Source organism: Myxocyprinus asiaticus, chromosome 49 (genome assembly GCF_019703515.2).
Source record: "Myxocyprinus asiaticus isolate MX2 ecotype Aquarium Trade chromosome 49, UBuf_Myxa_2, whole genome shotgun sequence".
NCBI lineage: Eukaryota > Metazoa > Chordata > Actinopteri > Cypriniformes > Catostomidae > Myxocyprinus > Myxocyprinus asiaticus.
This window is the reverse complement of record NC_059392.1, coordinates 90,949-114,691: the sequence shown is the minus strand read 5'-3', so window position 1 is coordinate 114,691 and position 23,743 is coordinate 90,949. Positions and strand designations below refer to the sequence as shown.

The 23,743-nt window shown below is 27.9% G+C and overlaps 1 protein-coding gene and 1 long non-coding RNA gene across 3 annotated transcripts; one reads left to right on the top strand and one right to left on the bottom strand.

Annotated features, from left to right (window-relative positions):
* The first annotated feature begins 1,606 nt into the window (after window positions 1-1,606).
* LOC127438342 (uncharacterized) lies at window positions 1,607-4,480 on the top strand. Its single transcript, XR_007896724.1, has 4 exons — window positions 1,607-3,449; window positions 3,545-3,619; window positions 3,836-3,920; window positions 4,008-4,480. It is a non-coding gene; the product is annotated as an uncharacterized LOC127438342 (long non-coding RNA).
* A 113-nt stretch (window positions 4,481-4,593) lies between these two features.
* Window positions 4,594-23,709, bottom strand: LOC127438341 (transforming protein RhoA-like). 2 transcript variants are annotated; one of them, XM_051693867.1, is made up of 5 exons: window positions 23,627-23,709; window positions 8,809-8,966; window positions 6,104-6,224; window positions 5,891-6,021; window positions 4,594-5,438 (listed from the first exon to the last, which is right to left on the bottom strand). In XM_051693867.1, the coding sequence occupies exons 2-5, from the start codon at window positions 8,962-8,964 to the stop codon at window positions 5,265-5,267; spliced, it is 582 nt and encodes a 193-aa protein (XP_051549827.1). In that variant the 5' UTR covers window positions 8,965-8,966; window positions 23,627-23,709; the 3' UTR covers window positions 4,594-5,264. The 2 variants fall into 2 exon arrangements, with proteins under 2 accessions (XP_051549827.1, XP_051549828.1); XM_051693868.1 differs by lacking the exon at window positions 8,809-8,966 and having other exon boundaries at window positions 23,627-23,682.
* Window positions 23,710-23,743: the final 34 nt, after the last annotated feature.

Here is a 23,743-nt window from a genome sequence, read left to right as displayed (position 1 = left end):
TTAACAGTGCGATAGGGGCTGATGTTTTTGTTTTGTTTTGTTTAACAGTGCGATAGGGGCTGATGTTTTTGTTTTGTTTAACAGTGCGATAGGGGCTGATGTTTTTGTTTTGTTTAACAGTGTGATAGGGGCTGATGTTTTCGTTTTGTTTAACAGTGCGATAGGGGCTGATGTTTTTGTTTTGTTTAACAGTGCTGATAGGGGCTGATGTTTTTGTTTTGTTTGAACAGTGCGATAGGGGCTGATGTTTTTGTTTTGTTTTGTTTAACAGTGCGATAGGGGCTGATGTTTTTGTTTTGTTTTGTTTAACAGTGCGATAGGGGCTGATGTTTTTGTTTTGTTTAACAGTGCGATAGGGGCTGATGTTTTTGTTTTGTTTAACAGTGTGATAGGGGCTGATGTTTTTGTTTTGTTTAACAGTGTGATAGGGGCTGATGTTTTTGTTTTGTTTAACAGTGTGATAGGGGCTGATGTTTTTGTTTTGTTTAACAGTGCGATAGGGGCTTATGTTTTTGTTTTGTTTAACAGTGCGATAGGGGCTGATGTTTTTGTTTTGTTTAACAGTGTGATAGGTGCTGATGTTTTTGTTTTGTTTTGTTTAACAGTGCGATAGGGGCTGATGTTTTTGTTTTGTTTAACAGTGTGATGGGGCTGATGTTTTTGTTTTGTTTTGTTTAACAGTGCGATAGGGGCTGATGTTTTGTTTTGTTTAACAGTGCGATAGGGGCTGATGTTTTTTTTTGTTTAACAGTGCAATAGGGGCTGATGTTTTTTTTTGTTTAACTGCAATAGGGGCTGATGTTTTTGTTTTGTTTTGTTTAACAGTGCGATAGGGGCTGATGTTTTTGTTTTGTTTAACAGTGCGATAGGGGCTGATGTTTTTGTTTTGTTTAACAGTGTGATAGGGGCTGATGTTTTTGTTTTGTTTTGTTTAACAGTGCGATAGGGGCTGATGTTTTTGTTTTGTTTAACAGTGTTATATGGGCTGATGTTTTGTTTTGTTTAACAGTGCGATAGGGGCTGATGTTTTTTTTGTTTAACAGTGCAATAGGGGCTGATGTTTTTGTTTTGTTTAACAGTGCGATAGGGGCTGATGTTTTTGTTTTATTTGACAGTGCGATAGGGGCTGATGTTTTTGTTTTGTTTAACAGTGTGATAGGGGCTGATGTTTTTGTTTTGTTTTGTTTAACAGTGCGATAGGGGCTGATGTTTTTGTTTTGTTTAACAGTGCGATAGGGGCTGATGTTTTTGTTTTGTTTAACAGTGCGATAGGGGCTGATGTTTTTGTTTTGTTTAACAGTGTGATAGGGGCTGATGTTTTTGTTTTGTTTTGTTTAACAGTGCGATAGGGGCTGATGTTTTTGTTTTGTTTAACAGTGTTATATGGGCTGATGTTTTGTTTTGTTTAACAGTGCGATAGGGGCTGATGTTTTTGTTTTGTTTAACAGTGCGATAGGGGCTGATGTTTTTGTTTTGTTTAACAGTGCGATAGGGGCTGATGTTTTTGTTTTGTTTGTCAGTGTGATAGGGGATGATGTTTTTGTTTTGTTTAACAGTGCAATAGGGGCTGATGTTTTTGTTTTGTGGAACAGTGCGATAGGGGCTGATGTTTTTGTTTTGTTTAACAGTGCTGTAGGGGTTGATGTTTTTGTTTTGTTGAATGACCAATTCCCAATTTGCTCTAAGTCCTCGTCGTGGCGTAGTGACTCACCACAATCCGGGTGGCGGAGGACGAATCTCAGTTGCCTCCAGGTCTGAGACTGTCAATCCTTGCATCTTATCACGTGGCTTGTTAAGTGCGTTACCGCAGAAACATAGCGCGTGTGGAGGCTTCACACTATTCTCTGCAGCATCCACGCTCCCACCAAGAGTGAACCACATTATAGCGACCAGGAGGAGGTTACCCCATGTAACTCTAGCCTCCCTAGCAACTGGGCCAGTTTGGTTGTTTAGGAGACCTGACTGGAGTCACTCAGCATGCCCTGGATTAGAACTCGCGACTCCAGGGGTGGTAGTCAGCATCTTTACGCGCTGAGCTACATAGGCCCCCAGCAGTGTGATGAAATTTTTGTTTTGTTTGAACAGTGCAATGGTGGTTGTTTATGTTTGTTTCGTTTTTGTTTGAACAGTGCGATGACAGTTGATTGTTTGTTTTGACAGTGTGATGACAGATAATTGTTTTGTTTTGTTCAAACAGTGCCATGGTGGTTTATGTTTGCTTTGACAGTGCGATAGGGGCTGATATTTTTGTTTAGTTTAAAGGTGTGATGACAGTTGATTGTTTGTTTTGTTTGAGCAGTGTGATGATGGTTAAAGTTTTTGTTTTGTTTGAGCAGTGTGGTGATAGTTGAAATTTTTGTTTTGTTTAAACAGTGTGATGGTGGTTGACGTTGTTTGTTTAGTTTTTGTTTGAACAGTGTGATGACAGTTGATTGTTTGTTTTGACAATGTGATGACATAATAGTTTTGTTTTGTTCAAACAGTGCCATAGTGGTTTATGTTTGTTTCGACAGTGCGATGGGGCTGATGGTTCTGTTTAGTTTAAATGTGCGATGACAGTTGATTGTTTTGTTTTGTTTGAGCAGTGTGATGATGGTTGAGGTTTTTGTTTTGTTTGAACAGTGCAATGGTGGCTGTTGTTTGTTTAGTTTGACAGTGCAATGACAGTTGATTGTTTTGTTCTGTTTTGTTTAAACAGTGCGATTGTGGTTGTTGTTTGTTTAGTTTTTGTTTGAACAGTGCGATGGTGGTTGTTGTTTGTTTAGTTTTTGTTTGAACAGTGCGATGATAGTTGATTGTTTGTTTTGACAATGTGATGACAGATGATTTTGTTTTGCTCGAACAGTGCCATGGTGGTTTATGTTTGTTTTACAGTGCAACAGTGGCTGATGTTTATGTTTAGTTTAACAGTGCGATGACAGTTGATTGTTTTGTTTGAGCAGTTTGATGATAGTTGAAGTTTTTGTTTTGTTTAAACAGTGCAATGGTGGTTGTTGCATGTTTAGTTTTTTTTTAACAGTGTGATGACAGTTGAGTGTTTGTTTTGACAATGTGATGACAGATGATTGTTTTGTTTTGTTCGAACAGTCCTATGGTGGTTTATGTTTGTAGTGACAGTGCGACGGGCTGATTTTTTGTTTAGTTTAAAGGTGCAATGACAGTTGATTGTTTTGTTCGAGCAGTGTGATGATGGTTGATGTTTTTGTTTTGTTTGATCAGTGCTATGTTGGTTGATGTTTGTTTTGTTTTGTTTGACAGTGCGATGGCAGTGGAGAGCATGACCATCGCAGCTCCTGATGTTTGGATGGGGAAGCTCTTCCTGTCTAACGGACTGATCGAGCAGATTAGTGATTTCCACACTGAGTCTTAAAGGATTTCCTGACGCAAACACATTCCTCACTGTACGTGATGATTATATTTACCACACCGCAAACCTGCGAAGGCCAGAGGTGAACACGCACGCACTCAAAATATAACACATGTGAACACTGATTGTGTAACACTGTTGTTGACATGGTTATTATTGTCATTGTTGTGTGTTTAGGTTGGAGATGTGCGTGTGCAATTTGCGTACACTGGCCTCAGTGGTGATGGACTCTGTCCTGGTCCTGCTCACAAGGTAAGAACAGACCAATCAGATCTCTCATTTTCTAAACAAGTTATAGTTTCTTTCTGGTTCATAAATGTGTCTTTCATCATTTGCCACTTATTACATGGCTGCTTGTCAAATAAATGGACATGAAATATTGATCTGAATGTAAATGATTTTATGAAGTTAGAAGAAAGAGAGTGTAGAATTAGCATTAGAACTAGTATTAATGTGCTTTTGTTGTAGGTGAGTATTGTGGCGAAGCAGCATAGTGATAAACTGATGCCCTTCAGGACTCATTCAGGTGATTCACTGGAGATCTGGTATATGGGTGAGTTGACAGCATAGGTGAGAGAGTGAACATGTGACTGCTTGATCTGATCATGTCATTATCACACATATCAATCTGTGTGTGCAGGAAGTGTTTGCTAAAGAAATAAGCTAAACGTTATGAAGACGTGGATGCTCATGTTTCTGGGTGTCAGTCTGAGCACACCCATCATATACACACCTGGTAACATCAAAATATCCAGGTCATGTTTAACCTCAATACAAAACAATATCTATATATACAGTACATGAAATTATATTTTGAATAGTCTAAATTTAGGACCATTATGATTTTTTGCATTGTGCAATTATTTTAAGGACACTTAACCCCCCAATTCTCATTACTGTAATGTGTCTGGACATTTTATCTTTATTATAACACATTATTTTCAGTGATAATTTCCTAAAACATTACTGTAAAAAAAGATCTGCAAAGATTTTGAAAACAAGTGAAAATGAAAGGCAGTACCAAGTGAGAACTACTATAATGTATAAATAGTTAAAATACAATTTTGTTTTTTGTGTTGTAGTAATGAGAATTTGAGGGTAAAACGTGCTATTAAAAATTCATGAAAATTATAATGGTCCTTGAAACAGGCTTCATTTTCAACATGCAAAATATAATTGATTTGTTTCTTTTGATTATGCAGTAAAACAGGAGCAGAACATGTCTCTTTCATAAAAACTACATTTGTTTTATTTTCTCAATGTATTTCACCGCTTTAATCAGCTCAGATGCTTCTTCTGTTGATGATTTACATGTAATACACGTTTTCAGGGTTAGACACATTTGATCAATGTCAAAAATCACGCTGTATCCAAATTTAATTTCAAATAAAGGTTTGTGAAAAAATGAATTATGATGAATTAAATGTTGAATTTTGATCACAGAGTGAATTTCCTCATCACTCATCATTGCTTTATTTTTTAATCGGTTATCTTGAAGCCAAAAGGCAATTAAAAAACAGAACTATGAATGTCAAATCAGCTATTTTGGACATTAAAAACATTGTAAACAGCTCTACATTATCTGTTATTTTTAACATTCAAATCCTTATTGTCCAGTTCTTCATCTGGATTCAATTAAAAACACTGAAGAGAAACTCAAATCAGCACAAGATTCTTATAAAGGTTTTAATACACAAAGATACCAAATCCTGTTTGCTTTGAAAGACAAAAACATGAATTTCAAGTCTCGTCCGTGTGTTGTGGCATATCTGCAGCGACGCTGAATATGATGAGTTCACTCATAAACAGAATTATTTAAATACTGACACAAACTCACTAGATGAACTGAATTCAGTTAAAAGAAATAAAATACAAGTTGAGGGTGAGTTCAGTCCGTTTACAGCACAACACATTTATTGCTCTTCTTGCCCCGTCTGGCCTGCAGCGCCGCCCTGGTGGCCATCTCGAAAACCTCCCTCACACCATCTTTCGTTTTCGCAGAACACTCCATGTATCCAAAAGCACAGATTCTGTTGGCCATGTCGCGGCCCTCCTCCGGTTTCACGGGCTCCTGCGGGAGACAGTAATAACACAGTTATAACACACAGCGCTTCAGTGTGAGGAAACATTATTCACTATCAGAGTGTTTAAAGTAATTAAAAATGGGTAAAAACGACACAAAACAACAGCTATACAGTATCGCAACAACAGTTTGAGCGGAAAAAACTTTTTTGACCAACATTTTTACTGACTGAAAATGAAGTATAAATGCAACATTGGGCATTAGTGCTCAAACGTTGTCTATAATCACTATAAAATATTACAAATGATTTTCAGCTGTTTGCTGTTCTGTCAATAAAAAATCATTCAAGGTATAAATTAAATAGACATGCTATTTTTTTATTAATTACACCAATATCAATAATCCTCATTAGTTTTGGTCACATTTCTAAAATGTTCCTGAATTTACTTTGACTTATTTCTATACTGTTATATAGTTACTGTTTTGATGTCCACACACACCTGCTTCATCTTAAAGAGTTCACGGCGAGTGTGTTCATCGTTCCGCAGGTCCTTCTTGTTACCCACCAGGATTATGGGAACATTCGGACAGAAATGTTTCACCTCTGGGGTCCATTTCTCTGGAATGTTCTCTGCGGATGACAGAGGGTCAAAGCTCAGATCAGTGAGCAGTTGTGAGATCTGTGTGAGCGCAGAAGAGACGTGGAAACTCACCGAGACTGTCGGGACTGTCGATGGAGAAACACATGAGAATCACGTCAGTATCGGGATAAGAGAGCGGCCGCAAGCGATCGTAATCCTCCTGACCCGCCGTATCCCACAACGCCAACTCAACCTGAAACACACACAAATTAACACACACACACAAATAAACACACACACACACACACACACACAAATTAACACACACACACACACACACACACACAAATTAACACACACACACACACACACACACACAAATTAACATACACACAAAAATAAACACACACACACACAAATGAACACACACACACAAATACACACACACACACACACAAATACACACACACACACACAAATACACACACACACACACACACACGAATAAACACACACACACACACACAAATTAACACACACACACACACACAAATTAACATACACATAAAAATAAACACACACACACACAAATGAACACACACACACACACACACACACACACACACACACACACACACACACAAATGCCACACAATATTTAGTCAACTAAAATATCTTTTATTTGATAATAATGCGCAAAATGACAAAAACGTGTCAGACTGTAAGACCAAACTAATGTTACATTTTTCATATTTCATGTGAAAGTCCACATGTGTGGAAGTTGTATTTTAAATGAATAAAAACAAACTGAACACTGTTCACAAGACTCTAGACTGTCATTTAAGGGTTAAATTTCTGCCATACAGAGTCACATGACACAAAAACATGATGTCAATTTTCATGAAGCGCTCCTACGGGCACAGCACCAACAAAACAGTCTCTGGTAAGAAACCTCTAAGTTTTTTCATTGAAACCTGTTTGGGTGTAAAGAGGAGAGTCTCTAGTTTCGTTTGATATGAAATAAAAAGCATAGAATGAATTTACTGACGTATTAACTACTCTTTAGTCTGCTGTATTCTGAATTATTCATGCTTTAGAGATTGTTGTTAATTTTCTGTGTTTAGCCAGTTTAGGATATTACATTGCATGTGATATTACATTTTGCTTGTGTCTCCACCGATCTGGGCTTTATGGCAGAGTGGCCAGACAGAAGCCTCTCCTCAGTGCAAGACACATAAAAAACACCTAAAGGACTCTCAGACTGTGAGAAACAAGATTCTCTGGTCTGATGAAATGAGGATTAAACTGTTTGGCCTCAATTCTAAGCGTTATGTCTGGAGGAAACCAGGCACCGCTCATCACCTGCGCAATACCATCCCAACGGTGAAGCATGGTGGTGGCAGCATCATGCTGTGGGGGTGTTTTTCAGCGGCAGGGTCTGGGGGACTGGTCAGGGTTGAAGGAAAGCTGAACACAGCAAAATACAGAGATATCCTTAATGAAAACCTGGTCCAGAACACTCAGGACCTCAGACTGGGCCGAAGGTTCACCTTCAAAAAGGACAATGACCCTGAGCACACAGCCAAGACAATGCAAGAGTGGCTTAGAGGGAACTCTGTGAATGTCCTTGAGTGGCCCAGCCAGAGCCTGAACATGAACCCAATCGAACATCTCTGGAGAGACCTGAAAATGACTGCCCACTGACGGTCCCCATTCAGCCTGACAGAGCTTAAGAGGATCTGCAGAGAAGAATGGCAGAAAATCCCCAAATCCAGGTGTGCAAAGCTTGTCGCATCATACCCAAAAAGACTTGAGACTGTAATCGCTCCCAAAGGTGCTTCAACTAAGTACTGAGTTAAGGGTCTGAATACTTATGTCAATGTGATATTTCAATTTTTCCTTTCTAATAAATTTGCAAAGTTATCAAAAATCTGGTTATTGCTTTGTCATTATGGGGTATGGAATGTAGACTGATATGGAAAAAAAAAGAATAATTTAAAGCATTTTAGCATAAGGCTGCAACATAACAAATTGTAAAAAAAATGAAGGGGTCTGAATACTTTCAGAATGCACTGTATATGTTGTGGATAGTGATTAATATCATGTATAAACAGGATACATCTGAGTGAGGTAATTAACCCGTTTATAAAGCAGTTCATTTTGTCGGTGTTCGGTGTGTTCAACTCGCGCTGCTCAAACGGGGAAATCCCCAACATACTGGATTATTAGATCAGATAATTCCATATCTAATATATTCTTTTATAAACAGTTATTTCACTAGATGCTTATTCTTTTGTCTTGCACTGTTAATATCTTGCAGTAATATTATTTTTCATGTCATACTTTCGTCAACGGTATGCTTTAATAAAATTGTTTAAATATCATTATGATGCATCTTTTTTGTCTCGTATATGTTAATGTTGACAAAATAACACACACACACACACCCTTCGTCAGTGATTTCGTTGATGAGATTAACACTGCTGCCAAACGAAGACGTGATCAAGTATATTGTTACTGAACTTGCCAGGTTGTGCATTCAGCGCTCAACAGTACAGGTTCAGGTCCATGTTTATTTAGATGGCTAGCGAATCTCCTCTGATGCTTCAGCTTGAGTTTCCCTCTTGCTTGTGAAATGGGCGGGGTGTGTGACGCTGGCACCAGGGTGGCGCGTTAAGGGCGGGTTTTAGGGCAATGCTGCGGAGCTATTGGCCCGATGGTGGGAACACAAATCGATTTTGGTCTTGTGGCTCGAGGTCCGAGGCTACTGGCCCCAGCTGACCAGCTGGAAAAGCAGCTATTAATGATCATGTGTTCAGTTCATCTCGATTCGTTACCTGTTTCCCGTCCACTTCAATGTCGGCCACGTAGTTCTCAAAAACGGTGGGCACGTAAACCTCCGGAAACTGATCTTTACTGAAGACGATGAGCAGACACGTTTTCCCGCACGCGCCGTCACCAACGATCACCAGTTTCTTACGGATGGCCGCCATCACTGAACACAAACACACACATGATTCATAATAAAACACACACACTGAATGTTAAAGTCCCTTATACTGTCAGAATAAATGAATATAAACACAGAATACAGCAGAATGACATTAATTATTAAATTATTAGAAAATCCATTAAAAAACACAATTCATATAAAATTGATTACACCATCTGCCATGATGAACATGTTTTCAATTTCTGAGTTTAAAGTCATTTTAATATTTTTTCTGGGGCTTCATATTTCTGTCCAGAGACAGTAAAAAATATTACTATTAATAATATTAATATTTAAAAACAAAAGTCCACTAAAACAAAGTCATGTGGTATAATCAACATGTACCAAAGCCAAAATTTAGTTTTTTCTGTTGACAAAACCATAAAACAGAACAAATATCTGAAGTCTCTTTTTGTTCAGGTCATGTGGTGTAACCCTGAAAAAACTTCATATTACAAGAAATATATATTTATATCTTGAAAAGTGTGTTTGAAAACTATTTTGAAATAAATGATTAAGTTGTGTAAGTTGAATTTAAGGAGCAAGGAAAGTGTTTTAATACCTTTAACGTGACGGTTACACCACATCATATTTATAAAGTAAATAAATCAGTTTTCGTAGAAAATGCTAGAAATGTTTTTAAAACATTTCTGAAATCAAATTAGACACAAAGACTACATTTCTACAAACTTGACACGTGTGTTTTAAACTATATATATATTTTTAAAGATTTATCATTTTTATCACCTCAAAAAATCTTATTTGTCAATAAACCATAAATGTCATGAAACAGTTTGACATCTTAAGTTATTAGTGACAAGACACAATATTTACTGTTTAAACATGTTTATCTGTGTATGTAAACGTCATCATTTACATGGAAATGTGTTTAAATGTGAATAAAAGTGTTTATATATGAATAAATGTGTTTATATGTGAATAAATGTGTTTATATGATGTGAATAAATGTGTTTATATGTGAATAAAAGTGTTTATATGTGAATAAATGTGTTTATATGATGTGAATAAATGTGTTTATATGTGAATAAATGTGTTTATATGATGTGAATAAATGTGTTTATATGATGTGAATAAATGTGTTTATATGATGTGAATAAAAGTGTTTATATGTGAATAAAAGTGTTTATGTGAATAAATATGTTTATATGTGAATAAATGTGTGAATAAATGTGTTTATATGTGAATAAATGTGTTTATATGTGAATAAAAGTGTTTATGTGAATAAATGTGTTTATATGTGAATAAATGTGTTTATATGTGAATACATGTTTATATGATGTGAATAAAAGTGTTTATATATGAATACGTGTTTATATGTGAATAAATGTGTTTATATGTGAATAAAAGTGTTTATGTGAATAAATGTGTTTATATGTGAATAAATGTGTTTATATGTGAATACATGTTTATATGATGTGAATAAATTGTTTATATATGAATACATGTGTTTATATGTGAATAAATGTGTTTATATGTGAATAAAAGAGTTTATATGTGAATAAATGTGTTTATATGTGAATAAATGTGTTTATATGTGAATAAAAGTGTTTATATGTGAATAAATGTGTTTATATGTGAATAAAAGTGTTTATATGTGAATAAATGTGTTTATATGATGTGAATAAATGTGTTTATATGTGAATAAAAGAGTTTATATGTGAATAAATGTGTTTATATGATGTGAATAAATGTGTTTATATGTGAATAAATGTGTTTATATGTGAATAAAAGTGTTTATATGTGAATAAATGTGTTTATATGATGTGAATAAATGTGTTTATATGTGAATAAAAGAGTTTATATGTGAATAAATGTGTTTATATGATGTGAATAAAAGTGTTTATATGTGAATAAATGTGTTTATATGTGAATAAATGTGTTTATATGATGTGAATAAAAGTGTTTATATATGAATAAATGTGTTTATATGATGTGAATACATGTTTATATGATGTGAATAAAAGTGTTTATATATGAATACATGTGTTTATATGTGAATAAATGTGTTTATATGTGAATAAAAGAGTTTATATGTGAATAAATGTGTTTATATGTGAATAAAAGTGTTTATATGTGAATAAATGTGTTTATATGATGTGAATAAATGTGTTTATATGATGTGAATAAATGTGTTTATATGTGAATAAAAGTGTTTATATGTGAATAAATGTGTTTATATGTGAATAAAAGAGTTTATATGTGAATAAAAGTGTTTATATGTGAATAAAAGAGTTTATATGTGAATAAATGTGTTTAGATGTGAATAAATGTGTTTATATGTGAATAAATGTGTTTATATGATGTGAATAAAAGTGTTTAGATGTGAATAAAAGAGTTTATATGTGAATAAATGTGTTTAGATGTGAATAAAAGAGTTTATATGTGAATAAAAGTGTTTATATGTGAATAAATGTGTTTAGATGTGAATAAATGTGTTTATATGTGAATAAAAGAGTTTATATGTGAATAAAAGTGTTTATATATGAATAAATGTGTTTATATGTGAATAAAAGAGTTTATATGTGAATAAATGTGTTTATATGATGTGAATAAAAGTGTTTATATATGAATACATGTGTTTAGATGTGAATAAATGTGTTTATATGTGAATAAAAGTGTTTATATGTGAATAAATGTGTTTATATGATGTGAATACATGTTTATATGATGTGAATAAAAGTGTTTATGTGAATAAATGTGTTTATATGTGAATAAATGTGTTTATATGATGTGAATAAATGTGTTTATATGTGAATAAAAGTGTTTATATGTGAATAAATGTGTTTATATGATGTGAATAAATGTGTTTATATGATGTGAATAAATGTGTTTATATGATGTGAATAAAAGTGTTTATATGTGAATAAAAGTGTTTATGTGAATAAATGTGTTTATGTGAATAAATGTGTTTATATGTGAATAAATGTGTTTATATGTGAATACATGTGTTTATATGTGAATACATGTGTTTATATGTGAATAAATGTGTTTATATGTGAATAAAAGTGTTATATGTGAATAAATGTGTTATATGATGTGAATAAATGTGTTTATATGTGAATAAATGTGTTTATATGTGAATAAATGTGTTTATGTGAATAAAGTGTTTATATGTGAATAAATGTGTTTATATGATGTGAATAAAAGTGTTTATATGTGAATAAAAGTGTTTATGTGAATAAATGTGTTTATGTGAATAAATGTGTTTATATGTGAATAAATGTGTTTATATGTGAATAAATGTGTTTATATGATGTGAATAAATGTGTTTATATGTGAATAAATGTGTTTATATGATGTGAATAAATGTGTTTATATGATGTGAATAAAAGTGTTTATATGTGAATAAAAGTGTTTATGTGAATAAATGTGTTTATGTGAATAAATGTGTTTATATGTGAATAAATGTGTTTATATGTGAATAAAAGTGTTTATGTGAATAAATGTGTTTATATGTGAATAAATGTGTTTATATGTGAATACATGTTTATATGATGTGAATAAAAGTGTTTATATATGAATACATGTGTTTATATGTGAATAAATGTGTTTATATGTGAATAAAAGTGTTTATGTGAATAAATGTGTTTATATGTGAATAAATGTGTTTATATGTGAATACATGTTTATATGATGTGAATAAATTGTTTATATATGAATACATGTGTTTATATGTGAATAAATGTGTTTATATGTGAATAAAAGAGTTTATATGTGAATAAATGTGTTTATATGTGAATAAATGTGTTTATATGTGAATAAAAGTGTTTATATGTGAATAAATGTGTTTATATGTGAATAAAAGTGTTTATATGTGAATAAATGTGTTTATATGATGTGAATAAATGTGTTTATATGTGAATAAAAGAGTTTATATGTGAATAAATGTGTTTATATGATGTGAATAAATGTGTTTATATGTGAATAAATGTGTTTATATGTGAATAAAAGTGTTTATATGTGAATAAATGTGTTTATATGATGTGAATAAATGTGTTTATATGTGAATAAAAGAGTTTATATGTGAATAAATGTGTTTATATGATGTGAATAAAAGTGTTTATATGTGAATAAATGTGTTTATATGTGAATAAATGTGTTTATATGATGTGAATAAAAGTGTTTATATATGAATAAATGTGTTTATATGATGTGAATACATGTTTATATGATGTGAATAAAAGTGTTTATATATGAATACATGTGTTTATATGTGAATAAATGTGTTTATATGTGAATAAAAGAGTTTATATGTGAATAAATGTGTTTATATGTGAATAAAAGTGTTTATATGTGAATAAATGTGTTTATATGATGTGAATAAATGTGTTTATATGATGTGAATAAATGTGTTTATATGTGAATAAAAGTGTTTATATGTGAATAAATGTGTTTATATGTGAATAAAAGAGTTTATATGTGAATAAAAGTGTTTATATGTGAATAAAAGAGTTTATATGTGAATAAATGTGTTTAGATGTGAATAAATGTGTTTATATGTGAATAAAAGTGTTTATATGTGAATAAATGTGTTTATATGATGTGAATAAAAGTGTTTAGATGTGAATAAAAGAGTTTATATGTGAATAAATGTGTTTAGATGTGAATAAAAGAGTTTATATGTGAATAAAAGTGTTTATATGTGAATAAATGTGTTTAGATGTGAATAAATGTGTTTATATGTGAATAAATGTGTTTAGATGTGAATAAAAGAGTTTATATGTGAATAAAAGTGTTTATATATGAATAAATGTGTTTATATGTGAATAAAAGAGTTTATATGTGAATAAATGTGTTTATATGATGTGAATAAAAGTGTTTATATATGAATACATGTGTTTAGATGTGAATAAATGTGTTTATATGTGAATAAAAGTGTTTATATGTGAATAAATGTGTTTATATATGAATAAATGTGTTTATATGATGTGAATAAAAGTGTTTATATATGAATAAATGTGTTTATATGATGTGAATAAATGTGTTTATATGATGTGAATACATGTTTATATGATGTGAATAAAAGTGTTTATATATGAATACATGTGTTTATATGTGAATAAATGTGTTTATATGATGTGAATAAAAGTGTTTATATATGAATAAATGTGTTTATATGATGTGAATAAAAGTGTTTATATGTGAATAAATGTGTTTATATATGAATAAATGTGTTTATATGATGTGAATAAAAGTGTTTATATATGAATAAATGTGTTTATATGATGTGAATAAAAGTGTTTATATGTGAATAAATGTGTTTATATATGAATAAATGTGTTTATATGATGTGAATAAATGTGTTTATATGTGAATAAAAGTGTTTATATGTGAATACATGTGTTTATATGTGAATACATGTTTATATGATGTGAATAAAAGTGTTTATATATGAATACATGTGTTTATATGTGAATAAATGTGTTTATATGTGAATAAATGTGTTTATATGTGAATAAAAGTGTTTATATATGAATAAATGTGTTTATATGTGAATAAAAGAGTGTATATGTGAATAAATGTATATATGATGTGAATAAATGTGTTTATATGTGAATAAAAGAGTGTATATGTGAATAAGTGTTTATATGATGTGAATAAATGTGTTTATATGTGAATAAATGTGTTTATATGTGAATAAAAGTTTATATGTGAATAAATGTTTATATGATGTGAATAAAAGTGTTTATATATGAATAAATGTGTTTATATGATGTGAATAAAAGTGTTTATATGTGAATAAATGTGTTTATATATGAATAAATGTGTTTATATGATGTGAATAAAGTGTGTATATGTGAAGAAATGTGTTTATATGATGTGAATAAAAGTGTTTATATGTGAATAAATGTGTTTATATGTGAATAAAAGTTCATATGTGAATAAATGTTTATATGATGTGAATAAAAGTGTTTATATATGAATACATGTGTTTATATGTGAATAAATGTGTTTATATGATGTGAATAAAAGTGTGTATATGTGAATAAATGTGTTTTTATATGTGAATAAATGTGTTTATATGTGAATAAATGTGTTTATATGATGTGAATAAAAGTGTGTATATGTGAATAAATGTGTTTATATGATGTGAATAAAAGTGTTTATATGTGAATAAATGTGTTTATATGTGAATAAATTTGTTTATATGTGAATAAATGTGTTTATATGTGAATAAATTTGTTTATATGTGAATAAATGTGCTTATATGTGAATAAATGTGTTTATATGATGTGAATAAAAGTGTTTATATGTGAATAAATGTGTTTATATGTGAATAAATGTGTTTATATGATGTGAATAAATGTGTTAATATGTGAATAAATGTGTTTATATGATGTGAATAAAAGTGTTTATATGTGAATAAATGTGTGAATAAATGTGTTTATATGTGAATAAATGTGTTTATATGTGAATAAAAGTGTTTATGTGAATAAATGTGTTTATATGTGAATAAATGTGTTTATATGTGAATACATGTTTATATGATGTGAATAAAAGTGTTTATATATGAATACATGTGTTTATATGTGAATAAATGTGTTTATATGTGAATAAGAGTTTATATGTGAATAAATGTGTTTATATGTGAATAAATGTGTTTATATGTGAATAAATGTGTTTATATGTGAATAAGAGTTTATATGTGAATAAATGTGTTTATATGTGAATAAATGTGTTTATATGTGAATAAAAGTGTTTATATGTGAATAAATGTGTTTATATGTGAATAAAAGTGTTTATATGTGAATAAATGTGTTTATATGATGTGAATAAATGTGTTTATATGTGAATAAAAGAGTTTATATGTGAATAAATGTGTTTATATGATGTGAATAAATGTGTTTATATGTGAATAAATGTGTTTATATGATGTGAATAAAAGTGTTTATATGTGAATAAATGTGTTTATATGTGAATAAATGTGTTTATATGTGAATAAATGTGTTTATATGATGTGAATAAAAGTGTTTATATATGAATAAATGTGTTTATATGATGTGAATACATGTTTATATGATGTGAATAAAAGTGTTTATATATGAATACATGTGTTTATATGTGAATAAATGTGTTTATATGTGAATAAAAGAGTTTATATGTGAATAAATGTGTTTATATGTGAATAAAAGTGTTTATATGTGAATAAATGTGTTTATATGATGTGAATAAATGTGTTTATATGATGTGAATAAATGTGTTTATATGTGAATAAAAGTGTTTATATGTGAATAAATGTGTTTATATGTGAATAAAAGAGTTTATATGTGAATAAAAGAGTTTATATGTGAATAAATGTGTTTATATGTGAATAAATGTGTTTATATGTGAATAAATGTGTTTATATGATGTGAATAAAAGTGTTTAGATGTGAATAAAAGAGTTTATATGTGAATAAAAGTGTTTATATGTGAATAAATGTGTTTAGATGTGAATAAAAGAGTTTATATGTGAATAAAAGTGTTTATATGTGAATAAATGTGTTTAGATGTGAATAAAAGAGTTTATATGTGAATAAAAGTGTTTATATATGAATAAATGTGTTTATATGTGAATAAAAGAGTTTATATGTGAATAAATGTTTATATGATGTGAATAAAAGTGTTTATATATGAATACATGTGTTTAGATGTGAATAAATGTGTTTATATGTGAATAAAAGTGTTTATATGTGAATAAATGTGTTTATATATGAATAAATGTGTTTATATGATGAGAATAAAAGTGTTTATATATGAATAAATGTGTTTATATGATGTGAATACATGTTTATATGATGTGAATAAAAGTGTTTATATATGAATACATGTGTTTATATGTGAATAAATGTGTTTATATGTGAATAAATGTGTTTATATATGAATAAATGTGTTTATATGATGTGAATAAAAGTGTTTATATATGAATAAATGTGTTTATATGATGTGAATAAAAGTGTTTATATGTGAATAAATGTGTTTATATATGAATAAATGTGTTTATATGATGTGAATAAATGTGTTTATATGTGAATAAAAGTGTTTATATGTGAATAAATGTGTTTATATGTGAATACATGTTTATATGATGTGAATAAAAGTGTTTATATATGAATACATGTGTTTATATGTGAATAAATGTGTTTATATGTGAATAAATGTGTTTATATGATGTGAATAAATGTGTTTATATGTGAATAAAAGTGTTTATATGTGAATAAATGTGTTTATATGTGAATAAAAGTGTTTATATGTGAATAAATGTGTTTATATGATGTGAATAAATGTGTTTATATGTGAATAAAAGAGTTTATATGTGAATAAATGTGTTTATATGATGTGAATAAATGTGTTTATATGTGAATAAATGTGTTTATATGATGTGAATAAAAGTGTTTATATGTGAATAAATGTGTTTATATGTGAATAAATGTGTTTATATGATGTGAATAAAAGAGTTTATATGTGAATAAATGTGTTTATATGTGAATAAATGTGTTTATATGTGAATAAATGTGTTTATATGATGTGAATAAAAGTGTTTATATATGAATAAATGTGTTTATATGATGTGAATACATGTTTATATGATGTGAATAAAAGTGTTTATATATGAATACATGTGTTTATATGTGAATAAATGTGTTTATATGTGAATAAAAGAGTTTATATGTGAATAAATGTGTTTATATGTGAATAAAAGTGTTTATATGTGAATAAATGTGTTTATATGATGTGAATAAATGTGTTTATATGATGTGAATAAATGTGTTTATATGTGAATAAAAGTGTTTATATGTGAATAAATGTGTTTATATGTGAATAAAAGTGTTTATATGTGAATAAAAGAGTTTATATGTGAATAAATGTGTTTAGATGTGAATAAATGTGTTTATATGTGAATAAATGTGTTTATATGATGTGAATAAAAGTGTTTAGATGTGAATAAAAGAGTTTATATGTGAATAAAAGTGTTTATATGTGAATAAATGTGTTTAGATGTGAATAAAAGAGTTTATATGTGAATAAAAGTGTTTATATGTGAATAAATGTGTTTAGATGTGAATAAAAGTAGTTTATATGTGAATAAAAGTGTTTATATATGAATAAATGTGTTTATATGTGAATAAAAGAGTTTATATGTGAATAAATGTTTATATGATGTGAATAAAAGTGTTTATATATGAATACATGTGTTTAGATGTGAATAAATGTGTTTATATGTGAATAAAAGTGTTTATATGTGAATAAATGTGTTTATATATGAATAAATGTGTTTATATGATGTGAATAAAAGTGTTTATATATGAATAAATGTGTTTATATGATGTGAATACATGTTTATATGATGTGAATAAAAGTGTTTATATATGAATACATGTGTTTATATGTGAATAAATGTGTTTATATGATGTGAATAAAAGTGTTTATATATGAATAAATGTGTTTATATGATGTGAATAAAAGTGTTTATATGTGAATAAATGTGTTTATATATGAATAAATGTGTTTATATGATGTGAATAAAAGTGTTTATATATGAATAAATGTGTTTATATGATGTGAATAAAAGTGTTTATATGTGAATAAATGTGTTTATATATGAATAAATGTGTTTATATGATGTGAATAAATGTGTTTATATGTGAATAAAAGTGTTTATATGTGAATACATGTGTTTATATGTGAATACATGTTTATATGATGTGAATAAAAGTGTTTATATATGAATACATGTGTTTATATGTGAATAAATGTGTTTATATGTGAATAAATGTGTTTATATGTGAATAAAAGTGTTTATATATGAATAAATGTGTTTATATGTGAATAAAAGAGTTTATATGTGAATAAATGTATATATGATGTGAATAAATGTGTTTATATGTGAATAAAAGAGTTTATATGTGAATAAATGTTTATATGATGTGAATAAATGTGTTTATATGTGAATAAATGTGTTTATATGTGAATAAAAGTTTATATGTGAATAAATGTTTATATGATGTGAATAAAAGTGTTTATATATGAATAAATGTGTTTATATGATGTGAATAAAAGTGTTTATATGTGAATAAATGTGTTTATATGTGAATAAATGTGTTTATATGATGTGAATAAAAGTGTTTATATGTGAATAAATGTGTTTATATGATGTGAATAAAAGTGTTTATATGTGAATAAATGTGTTTATATGTGAATAAATGTGTTTATATGATGTGAATAAAAGTGTGTATATGTGAAGAAATGTGTTTATATGATGTGAATAAAAGTGTTTATATGTGAATAAATGTGTTTATATGTGAATAAAAGTTTATATGTGAATAAATGTTTATATGATGTGAATAAAAGTGTTTATATATGAATAAATGTGTTTATATGTGAATAAATGTGTTTATATGATGTGAATAAAAGTGTGTATATGTGAAGAAATGTGTTTATATGATGTGAATAAAAGTGTTTATATGTGAATAAATGTGTTTATATGTGAATAAATGTGTTTATATGATGTGAATAAAAGTGTGTATATGTGAAGAAATGTGTTTATATGATGTGAATAAAAGTGTTTATATGTGAATAAATGTGTTTATATGTGAATAAAAGTTTATATGTGAATAAATGTTTATATGATGTGAATAAAAGTGTTTATATATGAATAAATGTGTTTATATGTGAATAAATGTGTTTATATGATGTGAATAAAAGTGTGTATATGTGAAGAAATGTGTTTATATGATGTGAATAAAAGTGTTTATATGTGAATAAATGTGTTTATATGTGAATAAATGTGTTTATATGATGTGAATAAAAGTGTGTATATGTGAAGAAATGTGTTTATATGATGTGAATAAATGTGTTTATATATGAATAAATGTGTTTATATGTGAATAAATGTGTTTATATGTGAATAAATGTGTTTATATGTGAATAAATGTGTTTATATGATGTGAATAAATGTGTTTATATGTGAATAAATGTGTTTATATGATGTGAATAAAAGTGTTTATATGTGAATAAATGTGTTTATATGTGAATAAATGTGTTTATATGATGTGAATAAATGTGTTTATATGTGAATAAATGTGTTTATATGATGTGAATAAAAGTGTTTATATGTGAATAAATGTGTGAATAAATGTGTTTATATGTGAATAAATGTGTTTATATGTGAATAAAAGTGTTTATGTGAATAAATGTGTTTATATGTGAATAAATGTGTTTATATGTGAATACATGTTTATATGATGTGAATAAAAGTGTTTATATATGAATACATGTGTTTATATGTGAATAAATGTGTTTATATGTGAATAAAAGTGTTTATGTGAATAAATGTGTTTATATGTGAATAAATGTGTTTATATGTGAATACATGTTTATATGATGTGAATAAATTGTTTATATATGAATACATGTGTTTATATGTGAATAAATGTGTTTATATGTGAATAAAAGAGTTTATATGTGAATAAATGTGTTTATATGTGAATAAATGTGTTTATATGTGAATAAAAGTGTTTATATGTGAATAAATGTGTTTATATGTGAATAAAAGTGTTTATATGTGAGTAAATGTGTTTATATGATGTGAATAAATGTGTTTATATGTGAATAAAAGAGTTTATATGTGAATAAATGTGTTTATATGATGTGAATAAATGTGTTTATATGTGAATAAATGTGTTTATATGATGTGAATAAAAGTGTTTATATGTGAATAAATGTGTTTATATGTGAATAAATATGTTTATATGTGAATAAATGTGTTTATATGATGTGAATAAAAGTGTTTATATATGAATAAATGTGTTTATATGATGTGAATACATGTTTATATGATGTGAATAAAAGTGTTTATATATGAATACATGTGTTTATATGTGAATAAATGTGTTTATATGTGAATAAAAGTGTTTATATGTGAATAAATGTGTTTATATGATGTGAATAAATGTGTTTATATGATGTGAATAAATGTGTTTATATGTGAATAAAAGTGTTTATATGTGAATAAATGTGTTTATATGTGAATAAAAGAGTTTATATGTGAATAAAAGTGTTTATATGTGAATAAAAGAGTTTATATGTGAATAAATGTGTTTATATGTGAATAAATGTGTTTATATGATGTGAATAAAAGTGTTTAGATGTGAATAAAAGAGTTTATATGTGAATAAAAGTGTTTATATGTGAATAAATGTGTTTAGATGTGAATAAAAGAGTTTATATGTGAATAAAAGTGTTTATATGTGAATAAATGTGTTTAGATGTGAATAAATGTGTTTATATGTGAATAAATGTGTTTAGATGTGAATAAAAGAGTTTATATGTGAATAAAAGTGTTTATATATGAATAAATGTGTTTATATGTGAATAAAAGAGTTTATATGTGAATAAATGTTTATATGATGTGAATAAAAGTGTTTATATATGAATACATGTGTTTAGATGTGAATAAATGTGTTTATATGTGAATAAAAGTGTTTATATGTGAATAAATGTGTTTATATATGAATAAATGTGTTTATATGATGTGAATAAAAGTGTTTATATATGAATAAATGTGTTTATATGATGTGAATACATGTTTATATGATGTGAATAAAAGTGTTTATATATGAATACATGTGTTTATATGTGAATAAATGTGTTTATATGTGAATAAATGTGTTTATATATGAATAAATGTGTTTATATGATGTGAATAAAAGTGTTTATATATGAATAAATGTGTTTATATGATGTGAATAAAAGTGTTTATATGTGAATAAATGTGTTTATATATGAATAAATGTGTTTATATGATGTGAATAAATGTGTTTATATGTGAATAAAAGTGTTTATATGTGAATACATGTGTTTATATGTGAATACATGTTTATATGATGTGAATAAAAGTGTTTATATATGAATACATGTGTTTATATGTGAATAAATGTGTTTATATGTGAATAAATGTGTTTATATGTGAATAAAAGTGTTTATATATGAATAAATGTGTTTATATGTGAATAAAAGAGTTTATATGTGAATAAATGTATATATGATGTGAATAAATGTGTTTATATGTGAATAAAAGAGTTTATATGTGAATAAATGTTTATATGATGTGAATAAAAGTGTTTATATGTGAATAAATGTGTTTATATGTGAATAAAAGTTTATATGTGAATAAATGTTTATATGATGTGAATAAAAGTGTTTATATATGAATAAATGTGTTTATATGATGTGAATAAAAGTGTTTATATGTGAATAAATGTGTTTATATGTGAATAAATGTGTTTATATGATGTGAATAAAAGTGTGTATATGTGAAGAAATGTGTTTATATGATGTGAATAAAAGTGTTTATATGTGAATAAATGTGTTTATATGTGAATAAAAGTTTATATGTGAATAAATGTTTATATGATGTGAATAAAAGTGTTTATATATGAATAAATGTGTTTATATGTGAATAAATGTGTTTATATGATGTGAATAAAAGTGTGTATATGTGAAGAAATGTGTTTATATGATGTGAATAAAAGTGTTTATATGTGAATAAATGTGTTTATATGTGAATAAATGTGTTTATATGATGTGAATAAAAGTGTGTATATGTGAATAAATGTGTTTATATGATGTGAATAAAAGTGTTTATATGTGAATAAATGTGTTTATATGTGAATAAATTTGTTTATATGTGAATAAATGTGTTTATATGTGAATAAATTTGTTTATATGTGAATAAATGTGTTTATATGTGAATAAATGTGTTTATATGATGTGAATAAAAGTGTTTATATGTGAATAAATGTGTTTATATGTGAATAAATGTGTTTATATGATGTGAATAAATGTGTTAATATGTGAATAAATGTGTTTATATGATGTGAATAAAAGTGTTTATATGTGAATAAATGTGTTTATATGATGTGAATAAAAGTGTTTATATGTGAATAAATGTGTTTATATGTGAATAAATTTGTTTAGATGTGAATAAAAGTGTTTATAAGTGAATACAAGTGTTTATATGTGAATGTGTTTATATGTGAATAAAAGTGTTTATAAGTGAATAAATGTGTTTAGATGTGAATAAATGTGTTTATAAGTGAATACAAGTGTTTATATGTGAATAAATGTGTTTATATGTGAATAAATGTGTTTACATTTGTGTACTTGACATTAAATTCCCAGCAGTTTCAACAGTGTGACAGAAAAATCATGTAAAATAATACAAATGTTATACTATAAAAATTAATTTGTCACACCACGATAAAAATTAAACATTGAAGGCAAAATGCGATTAAAAATAGAGATAAACTTCCTTTAAGCGCTTGAATCTGAAATAGTGAATTCATGGACATGTTATGTGTCAATTACTAATATGCCTAAAACAATTTATATTTATTAGTATTTTATCAAGTTTTCCCTTTTGCACTCATTTCAGATATAGAGAGGACCAATCTCTCTCATATAAATAAAGATGTAAAAAGTTTTAATTTAATTTACTGTTTGAAACTGTTAAGCGGAAGTGCACGACACTTCTAATTTACAGCGCTTTAATCATTAAACAATGAAGCGTTTAATTGAATCTCTCAGTTAAGTATAGTTTAATAAAATCACTGATTGTATTTCATCTTAATTACGAGAAGAATGTGTTTAATTAGATCTCACCGTCAGTTTATATCGGATTGAGTTTCAGTGCGCGCGCCTGAAGCCAGACACAATCACACAAGATGGCGACTGAACAGGCAACATGTCAAAATAAGAGTCATCACAGAACTTTCAAAC

Excerpts from the sequence above, each read along its gene's own strand:
- LOC127438341 (XM_051693867.1), bottom strand. The coding sequence starts at position 8,964 with ATGGCGGCCATCCGTAAGAAACTGGTGATCGTTGGTGACGGCGCGTGC. Across the intron at positions 6,022-6,103 it reads CGACAGTCCCGACAGTCTCG|AGAACATTCCAGAGAAATGG; the intron begins GTGAGTTTCCAC and ends TGTCATCCGCAG. Across the intron at positions 5,439-5,890 it reads AACTCTTTAAGATGAAGCAG|GAGCCCGTGAAACCGGAGGA; the intron begins GTGTGTGTGGAC and ends TGTCTCCCGCAG.